At 38.7% G+C, this 16,230-nt stretch overlaps 1 protein-coding gene across 1 annotated transcript in view; it reads left to right on the top strand.

The window, feature by feature from the left end:
- The first annotated feature begins 1,327 nt into the window (after nucleotides 1–1,327).
- The window catches only part of LOC117293211 (nuclear export mediator factor NEMF-like), a 28,849-nt gene continuing 13,946 nt past the window's right edge, over nucleotides 1,328–16,230 (top strand). Inside the window, exons 1-20 of the mRNA XM_033775437.1 lie at nucleotides 1,328–1,508; nucleotides 2,579–2,647; nucleotides 3,525–3,753; nucleotides 5,631–5,776; nucleotides 6,427–6,494; nucleotides 6,826–6,915; nucleotides 7,321–7,394; nucleotides 7,668–7,738; nucleotides 8,207–8,282; nucleotides 8,898–8,960; nucleotides 9,181–9,258; nucleotides 9,876–9,923; nucleotides 10,611–10,771; nucleotides 11,931–12,053; nucleotides 12,849–12,912; nucleotides 13,405–13,493; nucleotides 14,111–14,214; nucleotides 14,905–15,080; nucleotides 15,518–15,575; nucleotides 16,070–16,128. Of these exons, the coding sequence (XP_033631328.1) occupies nucleotides 1,450–1,508; nucleotides 2,579–2,647; nucleotides 3,525–3,753; nucleotides 5,631–5,776; nucleotides 6,427–6,494; nucleotides 6,826–6,915; nucleotides 7,321–7,394; nucleotides 7,668–7,738; nucleotides 8,207–8,282; nucleotides 8,898–8,960; nucleotides 9,181–9,258; nucleotides 9,876–9,923; nucleotides 10,611–10,771; nucleotides 11,931–12,053; nucleotides 12,849–12,912; nucleotides 13,405–13,493; nucleotides 14,111–14,214; nucleotides 14,905–15,080; nucleotides 15,518–15,575; nucleotides 16,070–16,128 (1,905 nt within the window). The 5' untranslated portion in view covers nucleotides 1,328–1,449. The remainder of the gene's footprint in view (nucleotides 1,509–2,578; nucleotides 2,648–3,524; nucleotides 3,754–5,630; nucleotides 5,777–6,426; nucleotides 6,495–6,825; nucleotides 6,916–7,320; nucleotides 7,395–7,667; nucleotides 7,739–8,206; nucleotides 8,283–8,897; nucleotides 8,961–9,180; nucleotides 9,259–9,875; nucleotides 9,924–10,610; nucleotides 10,772–11,930; nucleotides 12,054–12,848; nucleotides 12,913–13,404; nucleotides 13,494–14,110; nucleotides 14,215–14,904; nucleotides 15,081–15,517; nucleotides 15,576–16,069; nucleotides 16,129–16,230) is intronic.

Genomic DNA, 16,230 nt, shown 5'->3' with positions numbered 1-16,230 from the left:
CTTCTTCGATTCAATAAGAATGAAGTAAAATGTCTTCAAAGAACATGTATACACTGGTGGGGAAAAGGGACTTTTCTTTTGAAAGTTCATTTATTTTAAGTGTCTGTGGCCATACAGAGTTTAATAGGCCTATACTTTGCATTGTTTATCTTTACCCTAAATCATAAGAGTCTTGAAATGTTCTGAAGAGGAAGACAACGCACGGCGCATCATTGATCTTTCTTATCCCATTATATAACTAGTATTTCAAAGCTTTGTTTATCTTACGTCTAAAGAGGAAAACGCCTCCAAGCAAAAACGGCAAAACAATGAGATCCGGCTGGTTCCGGCGGACATGGGGTTATTTTCAGCCACAGGGATGCTTTTACTTTGGTTTCTTTTTGTGGAAAGACAGACAGATAAAGGCGTTCAACTGAAAGTTTCTTTGGTTGTTTAGCTGATTGTATCTTGCAAGACTCAACAAAGAAGAAGATAAGAGTTCTTGTAAATGTTAATAATGTGTCACTTAAGCCGATTTGTACGAGCATTCTCATTCTGTCAATTTATTTCTTTTACCTTTGTTTATAAAAGGGCTACCCGTGTAAGAGATGGTTTTAGGGATGGGCTGCTTGAATAATTAAAAAAACTTATTGAATAGAAAGAACAACAACTTTAAGATGATAAATCGTTAATTACTTTTGACTGTTTCAAGGCCTGACTTGTGAATGGGGGAAGTAAAACCCCAAAAATGTAGCCTTACAAAAACAATGTGTAACATTCTTACAAAGCCGTAGTTCCCTCCTTGTTAGCATAAAATTTGAGTAGGAGCATGCATGCATGAGGGTCTGCACAGTTATAGCCCAGAGTGGCAGCGGTTTGTGCAGTAAAGACAAAATAAGACAAGACAAGAGAAGCTTTCTGTATGTAAGACTGAATGTTTCATTGTTTGTGATGGTGAGCCAGGGCACAGGGGGATTCGAACTGAGGTCTGAACGAGATTTAACCCCCCCCCCCCCCAGATAAGTTGCAATCGGGCATTGCAACGGTTCATAATACGAGCAGGACTTATGGTACCCCCTCCCCCTCCTATTTTTTTCATTTTGTTTTCTTCGAAGAATGGTGGGCAGCTATTAACAGATGGTTACTTATCACCCTAAATGAAGAACAAAGTTCATAAAGAGTAACAAATTATGTAACAAAGAATGTAATTACATCATTGTTTTCAAAGAAGAAACAAAATCTTTCGTCCTCCAGTTCAGAGCCTCACGTACGGGGAGGGCAGCAGACCAAGAGATCGATGTCCTTTTTGACAATTCATTTTGGACGATTGAGGGCGGTGTTTCTTTTACGCAAAAGTTCTAAGTTCACACATGAGGACAAATTCCCAAACTTCGTTTTGGCACATTTTGCCAGATTATGGTTTAATTAAAACATAATATATTGACTACAGGGAAACCCTGGACATTCACCATGAAGTCTAGATTTACAACGATTGATTTGCGAGTGGCTATTGCCGAGTTGGGCACTAGGTGAGTGGTGATAGTCCTAATTAAATTTTGTTCCTTTCGTATTACTTTTTTTAGTGTAGAGTTTCATGCATTGCAATGTCAATTGGATTTTTATGACGTGTTCAATAAGAGAATCAATGTGTGGTGAAGAGGTTTTCAACTAGTGGTTTAAACCCGGTCGAGGCCTAGTTCTTGATAATAATATTTTCCAAGACATAGTCGAGGTAAATTATTGAAGAACCAAGCCTCGGCAGGTTTAAACCACGTAGTTGAAAACCGATTCAACACTGACAACAGACAACACGCTTTGATTCCCATTCATAAATACCTTTTCGGTAAAAAAAACATCAACACTTTTTTGTAAAAAAGTAAAATAAATGCAAAAGTTATAATTGTTCAATGATCTCTTTCAACACAACACCCCTCCAGCTATGAAATGGTAAGGCCTTTCGGGTAAACAACTCCTTATAAGGAGATTGCTGTGCGCGTCGCGCGTATCGCGTGATGTGGCACAACTGTTCCAGCCGTTGCTCTCGACAAAAGTGGTGGCAGGATACAAAAAATGTTTTCCAGTCAACATTTTGTCAACTTTCCTCAATTTTTATCTTCTGCAGGGTTGTCCCTTTAAAACAGTTTGTCTGCTGATCAAATGCTGAGGCTACAATCCCGGCCATATCTCATTGGGCCCCCTGCCCCCTTTCAATGTTGGTACCAATTGCTGATTGTGTTCTGAGTTGTGTTCTGAGAATTGCTGATTGTGTTCTGAGTTGTGTTCTGAGTTACAGTCAACATTGAGCGGGGGGCGGGGGACAAATGTTTTGAATGTGAATGGGAAGTGCACAGGGAATCGTTGTATACAACGTTAGGAAAGGGTGGCCCAAGCATTTTGGCCGGGATTGTAGTTCAGTGTTTAAAAGCGTCAATACGAATAAGGACTTGTGAAAACGTTGGCAGGCAGACCAGTGAAATGACGAGTTAAACAGTGGTTCTGCTTGCGATTCACTGGAAAAATTTAAGGCAGACCCTGTTTTGTTTGGGAGTTTGAAATAATAAACACATAAAACAAAACACTTGTTTTTTTAATTTAACAGGTTAATGGGTCTTCGAGTCATCAACATTTACGATATCAACAGTAAAACATATCTCATTAAACTGCAAGGGTAAGCTTGATAAATAATCAACCTAAACTAAAGATTCCTATCCCCTCTGAATCTAAGTGGTTCCCACTGGATTTTGAAAACATTTCTGTTCAAGTTTATGCCATCACAAAGTCAGGATTGTACCTTGCCAATTTTTGTTTGAATGAGGACTGCACTAGTAAACTGATTACAACAATATGCATGTCATGGTCATTTAGCGTGAAGTGGCTGTGCAGTCTAATGCACCAGATTCAAGTCCTGGGTCAAAAGTCATGGAGCTGCTTGTTACAGAATTGGTAAAAAAACAAAAATCGTGAAGATCACTCAGATGTACATCAAACTTACACGGTCAATCTGATGATGATAGTTGAAAACATCCTTTGTAATATTTCTGTCTGAAATGTCATATTTGATGAGAAATAAATAATATAAGTTCACATTTAGAGTTAATCGCTCAGTGAGCATTTTATTCATTTTTATTTTGGCATCGATGCAATGCAAAGTTTGTAATCGGTTTTTCACTATTCTCTTGTGACCCAGATGGCCAATCGATATCAAACTTCTACAGGTTTGTCAGTTTATGTATATGGTGGATAACATAAAGGGCTTACACTGCCAGCAACTGTTTTGTTAGCAAAAACCAATTATGTAATGTCCCTTTAAGCACAGTGTAGTTAAGATAAGTCCTGGAACTTTACGGAGGCCACTGCAGCCATGGCACCCATTGCCCCTGGCACCCATTGCCCCTGGTCTTGGCCATTGGTGCCCCTTCACAAGTGTCCCATTGACTGTAAGATTTGACAATGAAAGTGCCCTTTGCAAAAGAAATTGGTTGTGCCCTCTTTCAGAGAATGGAGTTCCAGGCCTGTAAGATGGTGTAATTTTTTTTCTTTTTCAGCACTGACAAGAAAGAGATGCTCTTCGTTGAATCTGGAAACCGTCTGAACAGCACGGATTTTGACTGGCCCAAGAGTAACATGCCGTCCAACTTCAGCATGAAACTCAGGAAACATCTAAGGAGCAGACGCTTGACTCAGTTACGTCAGCTGGGTTTAGATCGAGTTGTTGATATGCAGTTTGGATCCGATGAAGCTGCCTACCATCTTATTGTGGAGTTATATGACAGAGTAAGCAAGGAATTTTAATACACTCTTACTAAAGGCCTGGTCACACAGGCCTCGATGACAAGAATGAAAACGAGAATGTTAAAAATGCATGCCCTCGATTGGTTGAATTAGTGCGGGCGTATTCTGCTTGGAGCAAGTTAATCAATAGAATGCGTTCTCTTTCATGATCGTTATCGTTTTCGTTTTCGTTTACGTTTACGTTATCACTGCGGTTTGACTTGGCCATAAGCCTGGATGACTTGTCATTGTGGTCAAGTGGTTAGACTGCATGACTTGCAATCACAAGGTTGTGGATATGAATTCCCAGCTAACTGCTGATTTCACAATGATGAGTAGAGTGAGTATTGTCGTCGAGTTATTGAATTGCAATTTATTGACTTAGTTCGTAATCATAGATATTAAACCAATGTATGTATGAGAGAGATTGGCTGTAACGAGCTCGTTGTTTATATCCTCTTGTGGGAGTTTGCCAAGTTCCCTTGACAGGAAGATCATCTAAACAAACAAACAAAGTAGTTAATTCACTTAAGCTTGGGCAATATCACGATAAGATCGAATATCGCGATACTAATTTGGAAACGATTTCGATATCGGATCGATTTGTTTTTTTAAATCAAAATATCGATATATCGCGATATTGATTAAGTATCGCAATATCGCGATGTATTTCCTAGCTGAGACATATTAATTTTGGTTTTTACCCATACACCGATGTGTGTTAGCACTGTATACTCAGTACTTTCCCGAGTCCTGTGAAAAAAATATCACAGGCATGTTACTCGGGTGGGATTCGAACCCACGACCCTTGCAATTCTAGAGCAGTGTCTTACCAACTAGACTACCGAGGTTGCCCGGCAGCTAGAGGCAGTTCGAATCCTATGTTTCGGTGTATGGGTAAAAACCAAAATTAATATTCTTTATCCCCGATGCAAATTTAACATCTATTATATCGTTGCGGTACCCGCTGCCAAAACATAGGATTCGAACTGCCTCTAGCTGCCGGGCAACCTCGGTAGTCTAGTTGGTAAGACACTGCTCTAGAATTGCAAGGGTCGTGGGTTCGAATCCCACCCGAGTAACATGCCTGTGATATTTTTTCACAGGACTCGGGAAAGTACTGAGTATACAGTGCTAACACACATCGGTGTATGGGTAAAAACCAAAATTAATATTCTTTATCCCCGATGCAAATTTAACATCTATTATAGCTGAGACATCTTGCACCCCATAGGTTTGGAGTAAAACCAGAAGAATAGGTCATTAGAACACCTCTCTTATGCTATGACTGTCTCTTCTACAACTTTCACTGGGAGTTTGAAGACTGATGATGTCAAATTTAATTAATCGCGATTATATCGAATATCGCGATATATTGTCGGCGATATATCGAGAATAAAATAAATCGAAATCGCCCAAGTTTAAATTCACTACTCACCCACCAAATGCACTGACTTGTTTTAACCAGTTTTATTCTAACACACAAGTTGATAAGTTGATTCAATTACAATAACGCAGTGATTGAAGCTGTTTCCATTTAATAGCGTTGCTAACCGTAGGCACACGATTACTGTTTGAAAATAAATGAGGAAACGATGCAAATCAATGGTTAACGTGCAAGATGGTCACTTGATTTGCTTGCTAACCTGTGAAATACGCTTCTTCTTAATTGTTCTGCTATAGTTAAACACAAATTTGCTTTCCGTTTAAGCAGCATTATGAAATTGGCCCCCATATCTCAAAAAGGCCAAAGATAGAAATTATGTTGGGAATTGAAACTGCAGAGTATCATTTATTGATATACATACAATGTAAGAGCTTTCTTTACAATTTTGAGATGATTTTTTGTGTTATTTGAAATTGTCTTTTTTTCTTGCTAGGGTAATGTTATCCTAACAGACCATGAATACATCATCTTGAATCTACTGAGAACAAGACAAGAAAGTGAGGATGTGCGGTTTGCTGTCAGGGAGAAATATCCGCTAGACATAGCCATGAAGCCAGCACCACTCCCAGAACCAAATCGGTAAAGTCTTATCTCTTCTAACTTGATAATTTATTTGTTCCTTGAAGGCCGTGGTTAAAGCCATTGGACACTTTTGGTAAACAGTATTGTCCAAAGGCCCACACTTCGTGTATCACAACTTATGTGTAAAATAACAAACATGTGAAAATTTAGGCTCAATCGGTCATCAGAGTCGGGAGAAAATAACAGGAAAACCCACCCTTGTTTCCGCACGTTTCGCTGTGTCATGACATGTGTTTACTATAAATCCGTAATTCTCGATGTCGAGAATTGATAATTGTTTTAATGTTTTCTCAAAAAGTAAAGCATTTCATGGAATAATATTTCAAGAGATGTCTTTTACCATTACCTTCTGTAAACCCTTTAAGTTCTTTGTAAATCTGTGAACTTTTTTTTTTTTTTCTGTTCCGAAAGTGTATAATGGCTTTAAAGGCAAAGTATACCTTTGGTTTGTTGGAACCATTCGATTGTTTTAATCCTATAATAAATGTAGATGTATATAATACATTCAACATCTTTCTTGATATTGATTAGTCAAACAGTAGGAGGGTTGACTGTGTAACTGTAGATGCACTCACCACATGTTTTCTTGCAGTAAGATTCCTACTATATATTTTCTCAAACTCTTTTTCGTTACTCTTTGAATACAGGTTGAAGGAAATCTTGGAAAATGGCAAACAAGGAGACTTCGTCCGGAAAATCCTTAATCCACATTTTGGTACGTAGTTTTTCAAGTTCCTACGTTTCATGGACCCCTTTTGTTCTTAGATGCTGTAATTTACAGAATGTTGGTTCGAATCCTGGCCCGGTCATTCCTGACACTTGTGTCAATTATCAAGGCACTTTACCATTATTGCTTCTCTCCAATCAGGAGTACAAATGGGTACCGGTGAGAGCTGGGAGTAACCTGCAAAGGACTGGCATCCTGTCCAGGGGGAATAGAAATGTTCTCAGTTGTTTAATGCCAGACATAAACACTGGCCTGATACACACTTGACCTTTTTTATTGAGGGAGATTAAATTTACATCTGCTTTTAATTTGTTTCCAGTGTTCGGGCCAGCTGTGATTGACCACTGTTTGCTCAAACAAGGATTTCCAGCAGGTGTCAAAATGAACAAAGACTTCAATGTTGACGAAGGTAATGGGCTAATGAAATTAGATTCAAATGTTATAAGCAATTCATTAATAGTAAACAAATCTCTTATCGAGTAATGGTGGTTCTGATTAATTACTCAATTCATTTAGAGAAATTTTAATTGCACTAAGTATCAATACTATTTACATCATCCTACTAATAGCTGATGTAGTGTTGTATTGGCGTACAAGGTGGCAGAGACAAGTTCTTCGCGGAAGAATTGACACGGTGGTACTTCAGCTTTGGGCGCAGCATTCAGACAGACTGCCTCGTGGCCAGCTTGGGAGCTGGCCACTAATGCCATCAGGCCTGACTGGTTTATTGTTACAAAACCAATCGCCACAATAGGATGATTTAACAGTCAACTATTATGAAGGTCTTGATTCATGTTTCAATTTATGTTTTCAGAAATTCCCAAGCTGTTGTTGGCCCTTAAGGAAGCAGAAGAATTAATGGAACAGTCCGGTCATTCACATGAGAAGGTAACATTTAAAAAATAAAAAACAATTATTCAAAATTTTCCTCTCTGTCTTTCACATAGTTTTTAGTTGTAAGCCATATTCTCAGAACATGGATATGTTAGCTTTTTCACAGTCTATTGTCTGACTAATTTATAATTATTTTTTCTTTTTCATAAAGCGATGTTTACACTTCCCATCTTCGTTTTGTTAAATCATAGTGTTTCCAGTCTGATTTGAGATTTTTTCTGGATGTTAAATATTGCCTGACTAATTTCTACATTTGGTTAATTTCAGGGCTACATTATACAGAAGAAAGAGAAGAAACCGACAGCAGTTGCTGGAAGTGAAGATGCAGAGTTACTTGTGTGAGTTTTAGATAACTCTTTGATTTTTGTTTCTTTGGCAAGAAAGATATCCGGCGGTGTGGGGAAATTAAATTGAACAGACCTTATGCGGTGACTATAAGTGACAGTAGTACCAACATATTACCTCTTTGGAGACCTTTTATCTCTGTATAATCATTACCATGGACCCAGACAAGTCCAATATTGTTGAAATTTTACTTTTTATTTTATTTTTTTAGATAAAGTGTCTAGAAAAGTAACAAAAGCAAAATAAACAGTGATTTTGTTATATGGATGTAGGTTCTATGTTAACATAGAAAACATTGGAAATGTAAATTCAGCACTTGACCTCTACTTTGACTTTTTTTGGATGAGTGTACAATGCTTAAATATTGTAGCTGTTTGTGATTGCTGTAGGCATTTAAATACGGAAGTTACTTGTCGCTGATGTTTTCTCTAAATACATTGTGTTTGGTTTCTTATTCACAGATACAATGAATATCACCCGTTTCTGTACAAACAGCATGAGTCCTGCCCTTACCTTGAGCTTGAGTCATTTAATAAGGTGAGTCACATTTAGCTCATCAAGACGCTGATGATTGCACAAGACATGTGCAATCATCATTGGTCATGTAGCAAAAACTGCCAACTCTCCCTGATTCTGCAGAAAGCTTTTCTCCATTATGTTGAAAGTAATTCTAAGTTGGTGCCTAAATGCTGTGTGAAATTGCAAGATGCAAATGTTGGCAGCTGTGAAATTGTATATCGGATTTGAGGCATTGCATGGTGAGGTATCAATATAGTTTGGTTTGTGGTAACACCATGTGTGTATCTACTTGCCAAGTAGAGTTTGTTCTTTTGAGAACTTCTCTTGCTTTATATTCTACTTCCATGGAGTAGATTTTCGGAATTCAGGAGACTTCTCAGTTCTGAGAACTGTCCTGTTTTTAACTACTACCTGGGCGGAAGGTAGGAAATCGGCCGAGACTACTACTTTAGCTTTAGTGGATCGAGGGTACTTCTCTTTATAAACTTCAATGTGGAGTGAGTTTTCTCTAGTCATGGTCAGGAGACTGAAATTGTAGTAGATCGGTAATGATGATGACATCAATAAGGTAGTTTAGTTATTGTTTTTCACTGTTGTGTAATTATATGCGACTGGCTTCTTGTTTTATTTCAGGCGGTGGATGAATTTTTCTCCAAGTTGGAGAGTCAGAAAGCTGATGTAAAGGTTCTTCAACAGGTAAATCAAATTGCTAGTCATTGTTAAAGACTTGTAATTGTTTTTATTTGTTTCATTTTTAAAAGGAATGTATCCAGTGGAAAATGAGATCATCTTAAAACTAAATTGTTCCTTCTTTAAGTATCCTCCTAATAACTGACAAACCTTGTTTAGACTATTTGAAATATTTTAATTTCATCACTAATTCTGGTTATATGATGTTCTTATATTTTGACTTCAGGAAAAAGACGCCCTGAAGAAGCTGGAGAACGTCAAGAAAGATCATGAGAAACGTCTTGATCAGCTGGCCAAAGCTCAGGTTGGTATTAATTTTGGGTGCACAATAAATTTGATGGATTTGCATGTCGGTGTTCTACCAACAGAGTTATCTAGCCCCTATGTTGGAAATTTTCAATAACTTTGTTCGGGGGTGCCTGTCATAACATAACAACATAACAACAAATTCTTATATAGCGCATTTCACAATAACCTTATCAATGCGCGTTACGTTAGTGCCCTGGTCATAGGGCCAATAACATCCTTTTTTAATGTTTCTCAGCTCCCTGGGTACAGCCCTGAGCTGCCTATAAGGCGCTTGTGGCTTTTTTAATTCACAATATCAACCTCTACCCTCGCAGGTACCCATTTATACCCCTGGGTGAAGAGAAGCAGTTATAGTAATGTATCTTGCTCAAGGACACAAGTTTCATGACCAGGATTTGAACCCACCCTCCGGTGACTGCACCAGAACTTGAATTCGATGCTCTTAACCACTCGGCCATGACACTATGTCAGAAGTCATGCATCTTTACACTACTGCTGGGGCAGGTTAAATGCCAAGGGAGTCCCAATTCAACCAGGGAAGCGACAGTAAAGGAATATCATTGTGATATTTCTAAAGTTTTCCTGTGGATGGTTTTGTTGTTTTTCTTGTAGGATGTTGATAGGCGGAAGGGAGAGCTGATTGAGACTAATCTGCCATTGGTAAGTCTGGATGGAGGCTTCTTATTTCTCTTCCTCTCTTAAAGGTCTATGTACTTTTTCCTAACACTAAACACAATGTCCACATTAACATTTAACTTACACAGTTTGAAGATTATGATAGTAGAAAGCTTCTCATGAAATTTTATATACTGAGGTGCTGTAGATTTTGAGAAATGAGTAAAACAAATAATTTTCGTCTCAGTAAGACAACAATTATTTTAGCAGGTAAAATCCCAGTATTGTTTGAGTCTTTGGAAGAAACTATATTAAATAAATAGTGAATTTGTGGGTACAACCGTATGTAAATCTCTTAGGGTGAGTGTTGGCTCTGAAAAGAGCAGGTTATGTCTCGACGTTTCGAACAGTGTACTCTGCTCGTCTTCAGGAAAATGGTTGACTAATCTTTTACTAAGTCTCAAAACTGACAAATCATTGAAATTAATACATTGAGTAATTGATTTATGAGTGATTGATTGACTGATTGATTGATTTTTGATTGATTGATGATTGAAATTATTACATTGATTAATTGATTGATTGATTGATTGATTAACTAAATGCAACTAAATCAAATCAAAAATATTATATTGATTATATTGGATCAAGCCATCAAGGTTGTCAGTAGTGCTACAGCTAATCAGATTGATCGATTGATTAATTGATTGATTGATTGATTGATTAATACAGGTGGATCAGGCCATCAAGGTTGTCCGTAGTGCTATAGCTAATCAGATTGACTGGATGGAGATCAATAACATCATCCATGAAGCTCAAGCTCAGCAAGATCCCGTCGCCCTAGCCATCAAGAGTCTGAAACTGGACGTCAATCACATCACCATGATACTCAAGTTAGTTCTTTTCTTTATAACCTTAAAACTTGTTTCTATATAACTTGTGTCATAGGAAGGGTTCATAGATGGTTTTTGTTAGTGTAATGTTTGTTATTGGCAAAATTATCAAGAAACATACAATCAAAGTCACATGTGAAAGTTTCAGATGAATACAGCGTCTAGGTCATCAAGATGTTGAATCAATCTATGTTAAGCAAGGTGACAACGGTACCAACCACAACAATTCTGGATGCAGCATTCGCAAACAGACACTAACACTCTGAATTATGGGATGATTCATGCATGAAGCTCTCTGGGTTTCAAATGTTTTGGGGCGCTAATTTATACAACTTACATTTACTTTGAAGGAAATTCTTTTTTCAAAATTGTAGCAGAAGAGCAAGAAATAACCCAAAATATTAAAAACTAAAGGAAACCAGAAAAGTAACTAAGGGAATAAAAGGGTAGCGACGAGTTCTTAAACGGCCGTCTAAAACCGGCAGGGTCGTTGCCGTGTGATCTTTGTTGCACGGCCACGACCCTGCAACGTTTTAAATGGCTGTCTAAGAACGAGTCACTACTCTTTTATTCCCATTCACAAATGCCTTTTTGGTTAAAAGGCGTAAGAAACTCTGTGAAACTTTTCGACGTGCTTGAAACCGACGTGTAAAACCGTTTTCGATGTGCTTGAGCTCTGTACATCCGTGTGTTGCATTGTTATGACTGAGACGACAGTTTCCAGATCCGTTCGTGCGTGCATAGTCTTGGTGCAAGACGTTCTTGTTTTCTTTTCACTCTCAGTGCGGCCAAATCACCGACAGTGCATGCATCGCCCGTAACAAGAAACGTCTTGCACCAAGACTTGCACGTATTATCCTTAAACAACCGGTTATAAACAGGGCTCCAGCTGGTCATTATCAACCGTTTAAACACCCCACGTGACGCGCTCTCCACCAATAGGAATAGCGAAACTGTCTGAGGTATTTATGAATATTAAATTAAAACCACGCAAATCTTCTAAAAAATATCTCCATGGAATGGATCTCTTTAAAGGGTTTATTTTATCCATGCAGTTAGTTGGTCACCTGCAAAGTCGATGGTTCAAATCCAACTCTAGTCAATCCTGTATTGTTCAACTCCAAATCATTATCATTGTCACTATTATTATTGTTTGCAGAGATCCCTATGAAGTTGATGAGGATGATGATGAAGATAAATCCAGTAAAAAGCAAAAGAAGAAAGATAAAACCAACTATATAGACATTGACCTTGGTCTGTCTGCATACGCCAATGCTAGAAGGTATTGGTATTTGACCTAAAGGGAACGTATATGTTTCCTAATCACTCTTACAATTAATGGTAATAAAAACCTTTGGTTAGAAACCTACATCAGCATTTGTAGAATAAAGCACCGGGTCTTCACGCTAACGCTCGTGGGGGACGGAGCGCCGCTGGCCCCCACGAGCCACCTCTCCCACGAGTGCAGCTTCATCAACATTTCACTTTGAAGTAATGTGGTTATGTCAAAATGGGTCAGTTTTTATGCCCCCCATTTGAATAGACCCTTCCCATGAAATATGTAAATTGCACATAGCGCGTGCATAGACCCTTCCCATGAAATATGTAAATTGCACATAGCGCGTGCGCACTAACGTTTTGGTTAGCAAAATGAGGGAACATCGCGCTGTTTTGTACACGGCTAATGGGTGCGTGACGCAGACACGATTGCGCGTCTGCTTAGTGCCAACCAACAGGGTCTGTACGCATGCATGAATGTAATTAGCATATTTCATGGGAAGGGTCCATTGGAGAAGCAGTTATCACGTAACAGCTCTCATATTGTGTATTCCTTTTCGGGAGTATTCTTCCTGCGTGGACATATTCGCTCCTTCAGGGATATCTCAAAAACATAAACACCCTTTGAAATGAAATTTTCAGATATTGGTTTGATTGTGTACATCTACATTTATATAGGATTAAAACAATCGAGAGGTTCCAAAAACCAAAGGGTTACTTTCTTTTTGTTTAAACTAGAGTATCAGAATTGTACTTGTTTCTTATAAGCATCTAACAAGTTGTATTTTTACATATTTAGGTTTTATATTCAGAAGAAGTTTTCCAAGAAGAAGGAGCAGAGAACTGTGGATGCGTCTCAAAAGGTACGCAGTGGTTCATTTATTCATTAAGAAACATTTATCACAAGTTACTCCTTATATTTGAATTCCTCAGACTATAGAGACAGTTGCTATGTCAACCGGTGCGGGGCAAGCCTCTCCAGATGAGCAAACCCTGGTACCATTACACCATTTGCACTTGTAAAGAATTGTGTATGGGTGCTTGCCGTCTCTTTCATAACAGCGAAAAAGCTTGCCTCAAATCATGTGACATAGCAACTGTCACTATTGTCTGAAGAATTCTACTTTAAACTGGTAACTTGTGGCTAACCTTTTCATTGTACCATTCAAATCTAACTCGCAAACAGCTTTATAAAGTCAATTATCTTGTGCCTGGCAGGAAATCAGGTCAGCAAAATAAACCCAAGTGTTACTTTTGTCATTTAGTTAATTGAAATGATAGTTGGTTTCAGTTTCACTGTGAGTAAGTCAATTTCTAGATAAAACTAATGATGTAAATTTTCTTGCTTTTCACAGGCAATTAAATCAGCTGAACGCAAGACAAAGCAAGCATTAAAAGATGTAGCAACAGTAGCTAGCATCAATAAGACAAGGAAGACATACTGGTAAGACATCCACCCTCATCCTATGTCTGTCAGTCTGTCAGTCTGTCTGTTTGTCTGTCTCAATGTACTTCATGAAGCACAAACTGCCATATTGTGCTATGGACCGACCAATCATAACACAGGTTACGTCAGAGCATGTGAAAAGGTTTGTAAGACTGGTGCTTGTCTCTGTCGTTGTTGATAAAGACAAGGGACCAGTCTAAAATAATCCTCATCAGTTTTTTGGGGGTTCCTTCTTTGTTGGTGTTGTGGCCGAGCGTTTGACTGCATCGACTCAAGTTCTAATGGTTGAACCATCTGAGTATCAGTTTGAATCCCGGTCATGAGGGAAAGCCTTCTTGATGATACTTGTGTCCTTGAGCAAGGCACATAATTGCTTCTCTTTACCCAGGTGTATAAGTGATAACCTGAGAGGGCTGAGACAGTATTGCATTGGATTTACTCCTAAGTGCTAATTTAAGCAGCTTAGGGTTCTCTGCTCCCCAGGAAGGTGAGAAAGTTAGAAGAATGGTCTAAAAGTATGCCTGAAGATCAGGAATAATGTTGTACAGCGCCTTGATCTAGCTACTAGAATATGATCGATATAAGAACCAGGTATAATTTGTATTATTGTTTAGGTTTGAGAAGTTTTACTGGTTCATCAGTTCAGAGAATTACTTAGTCATTGCTGGAAGAGACCAACAACAGAATGAAATGATCGTCAAGAAGTACCTCACACAAGGTGAGATTTCACTCTCGTTTACATTTTGTCCGAAGAAAATATTTTGAAGAAAATATTCTCAATGTCGATTTTATTTGCGGACTCGAGCATTGGAGTGTGGGTTAAAGGCCACCTCTTGTCCTGGGGCAACACACATAACCACTATTGACTCGACCTACAGGTCGGGGATAAATGGCGTGTGTTGTGTAATGCATGTAAAAGTACCCAGTACCATTATAGTTGAGAGAAGGTGCTTGCCCCAGTCGGTCTTGCATGATCTGGCAGCAATGTGTGCCACCTCACCCTGTATCCCTTTCAAGGTGTTGTATTACGGTTGCTTCATCTCATAAAGTCATTCTTAACAACTTCCACCAGATTTGCAGGAGTGTCATTTATGACAGACATGGCACATTATAAATGTTCACTGTTATTATTAAGGAATCAATCAATCAATCAATCAATCAATCAAAAGTCATTTCTAGAGCGCCAAAATCAAGTGTTTGCTCTAAGATGCTGAGGTGAATAGTAAGCCTGCTGGAACAGGTGAGCTTTAAGGAGTGTCTTAAATGATGTAAGTGAGCTGGTATGTCTGATTTGTACCGGAAGCTTACATGTATTTCACATTTTGACGCCATATGCAGAGAATGAACTCTCTGCAAAAGTTTCTAGCAATCTATTGTAAGATGACGAGATTTGTCTTATTTTTTTCAGGTGATGTGTATGTGCATGCTGATCTACACGGTGCTAGTAGTGTGATTATCAAGAATCCATCAGGAGGTCCAGTACCACCAAAGACACTCCATGAGGGTGGAGTAATGGCTGTGTGTTACAGTGTAGCATGGGATGCTAAGGTTGTTACTAGCGCCTGGTGGGTCAACAATGATCAGGTAAGAATCAGTGACCCGACCCTCCACCCACTGCCCCCCTAGTCCCCCATCCCCCTACCCCATGACTACCTTCTCTAATGCCCTCCATGAGGGTGGTGTAATGGCTGTGTGCTACAGTGTAGCCTGGGATACTAAGGTTGTTACTAGTGCCTGGTGGGTCAACAATGTTCAGGTAAGAATCAGTGACCCTCCCTCCCCCTACCCCAAGGCTGAGATTGAATGGTCAGACAGCAGGATGGTTAATGATCGGAAGGTTGTTGGACCATCTTCAAAACCTCCACATAGTTTTCAGACAATACATGGACAAACCGCCCGCAGCATACATGTATATAGGCCTATTGATTTCAATTTTGGTTTTATTTATGTGACTTAGTTTTTGAAAGTCAAGTTGTCACTTAAATAAATCGTTAAATCTTTTACTGTATCTTTGTTTGTAGGTTTCGAAGACTGCTCCAAGTGGAGAGTATCTTACAACTGGTAGCTTCATGATCAGAGGTAATGAGATATATTTCACCTGTTTGTTTTTACATTGGACTGAAATCAATGTGACAAAATGTGTGTTATAAACAGCTATAAGAGTACCAAGATAAATATAAATAGTACAAAGATAAACATAAATAGTGAGACTTGCGGGTACAACCGTGTATGTTATCTCTTTTCAGTGGAATGTTGGCTCTGAAAAGAGACAGTGTGGTCTTGACGTTTCGAACAGTATACTCTGCTCGTCTTCAGGAGAATGCAGAGTAGAGTGTACTGTTCGAAACGTCGAGACCAAACCGGCTCTTTTCAGAGCCAACGCTCCCTCAAAAGAGATTTCACGCATGGTTGTATCCGCAAGTCTGCTATTTATATATATAGTTACTCTTATCCTTCACACTATGCGAAGCTTCAAAAACCATTTGCCCGGCTATCTTCTTTTTTCTTAGAGAAATAATTTGTTGTGTACTTCCAAACAATTAGCCAGTGGTTACTTTTGTTGTTTCTTTCAGGAAAGAAGAATTACCTTCCTCCAGCTCAGCTGATGATGGGCTTTGGTTTCTTGTTCAAGGTAGTTACATCTAGAGAATTTCTTTCCGTGAATCAGGGATAAGAATGTTCCTGTTAAATGAAATTTTTAGAAATTGAACAGTAATATTTCCTTACATTTAAA

This window comes from Asterias rubens, chromosome 1 (genome assembly GCF_902459465.1).
Source record: "Asterias rubens chromosome 1, eAstRub1.3, whole genome shotgun sequence".
NCBI lineage: Eukaryota > Metazoa > Echinodermata > Asteroidea > Forcipulatida > Asteriidae > Asterias > Asterias rubens.
Note: the sequence above shows the minus strand (reverse complement) of the source record. Positions and strands in the feature narration are given on the sequence as shown.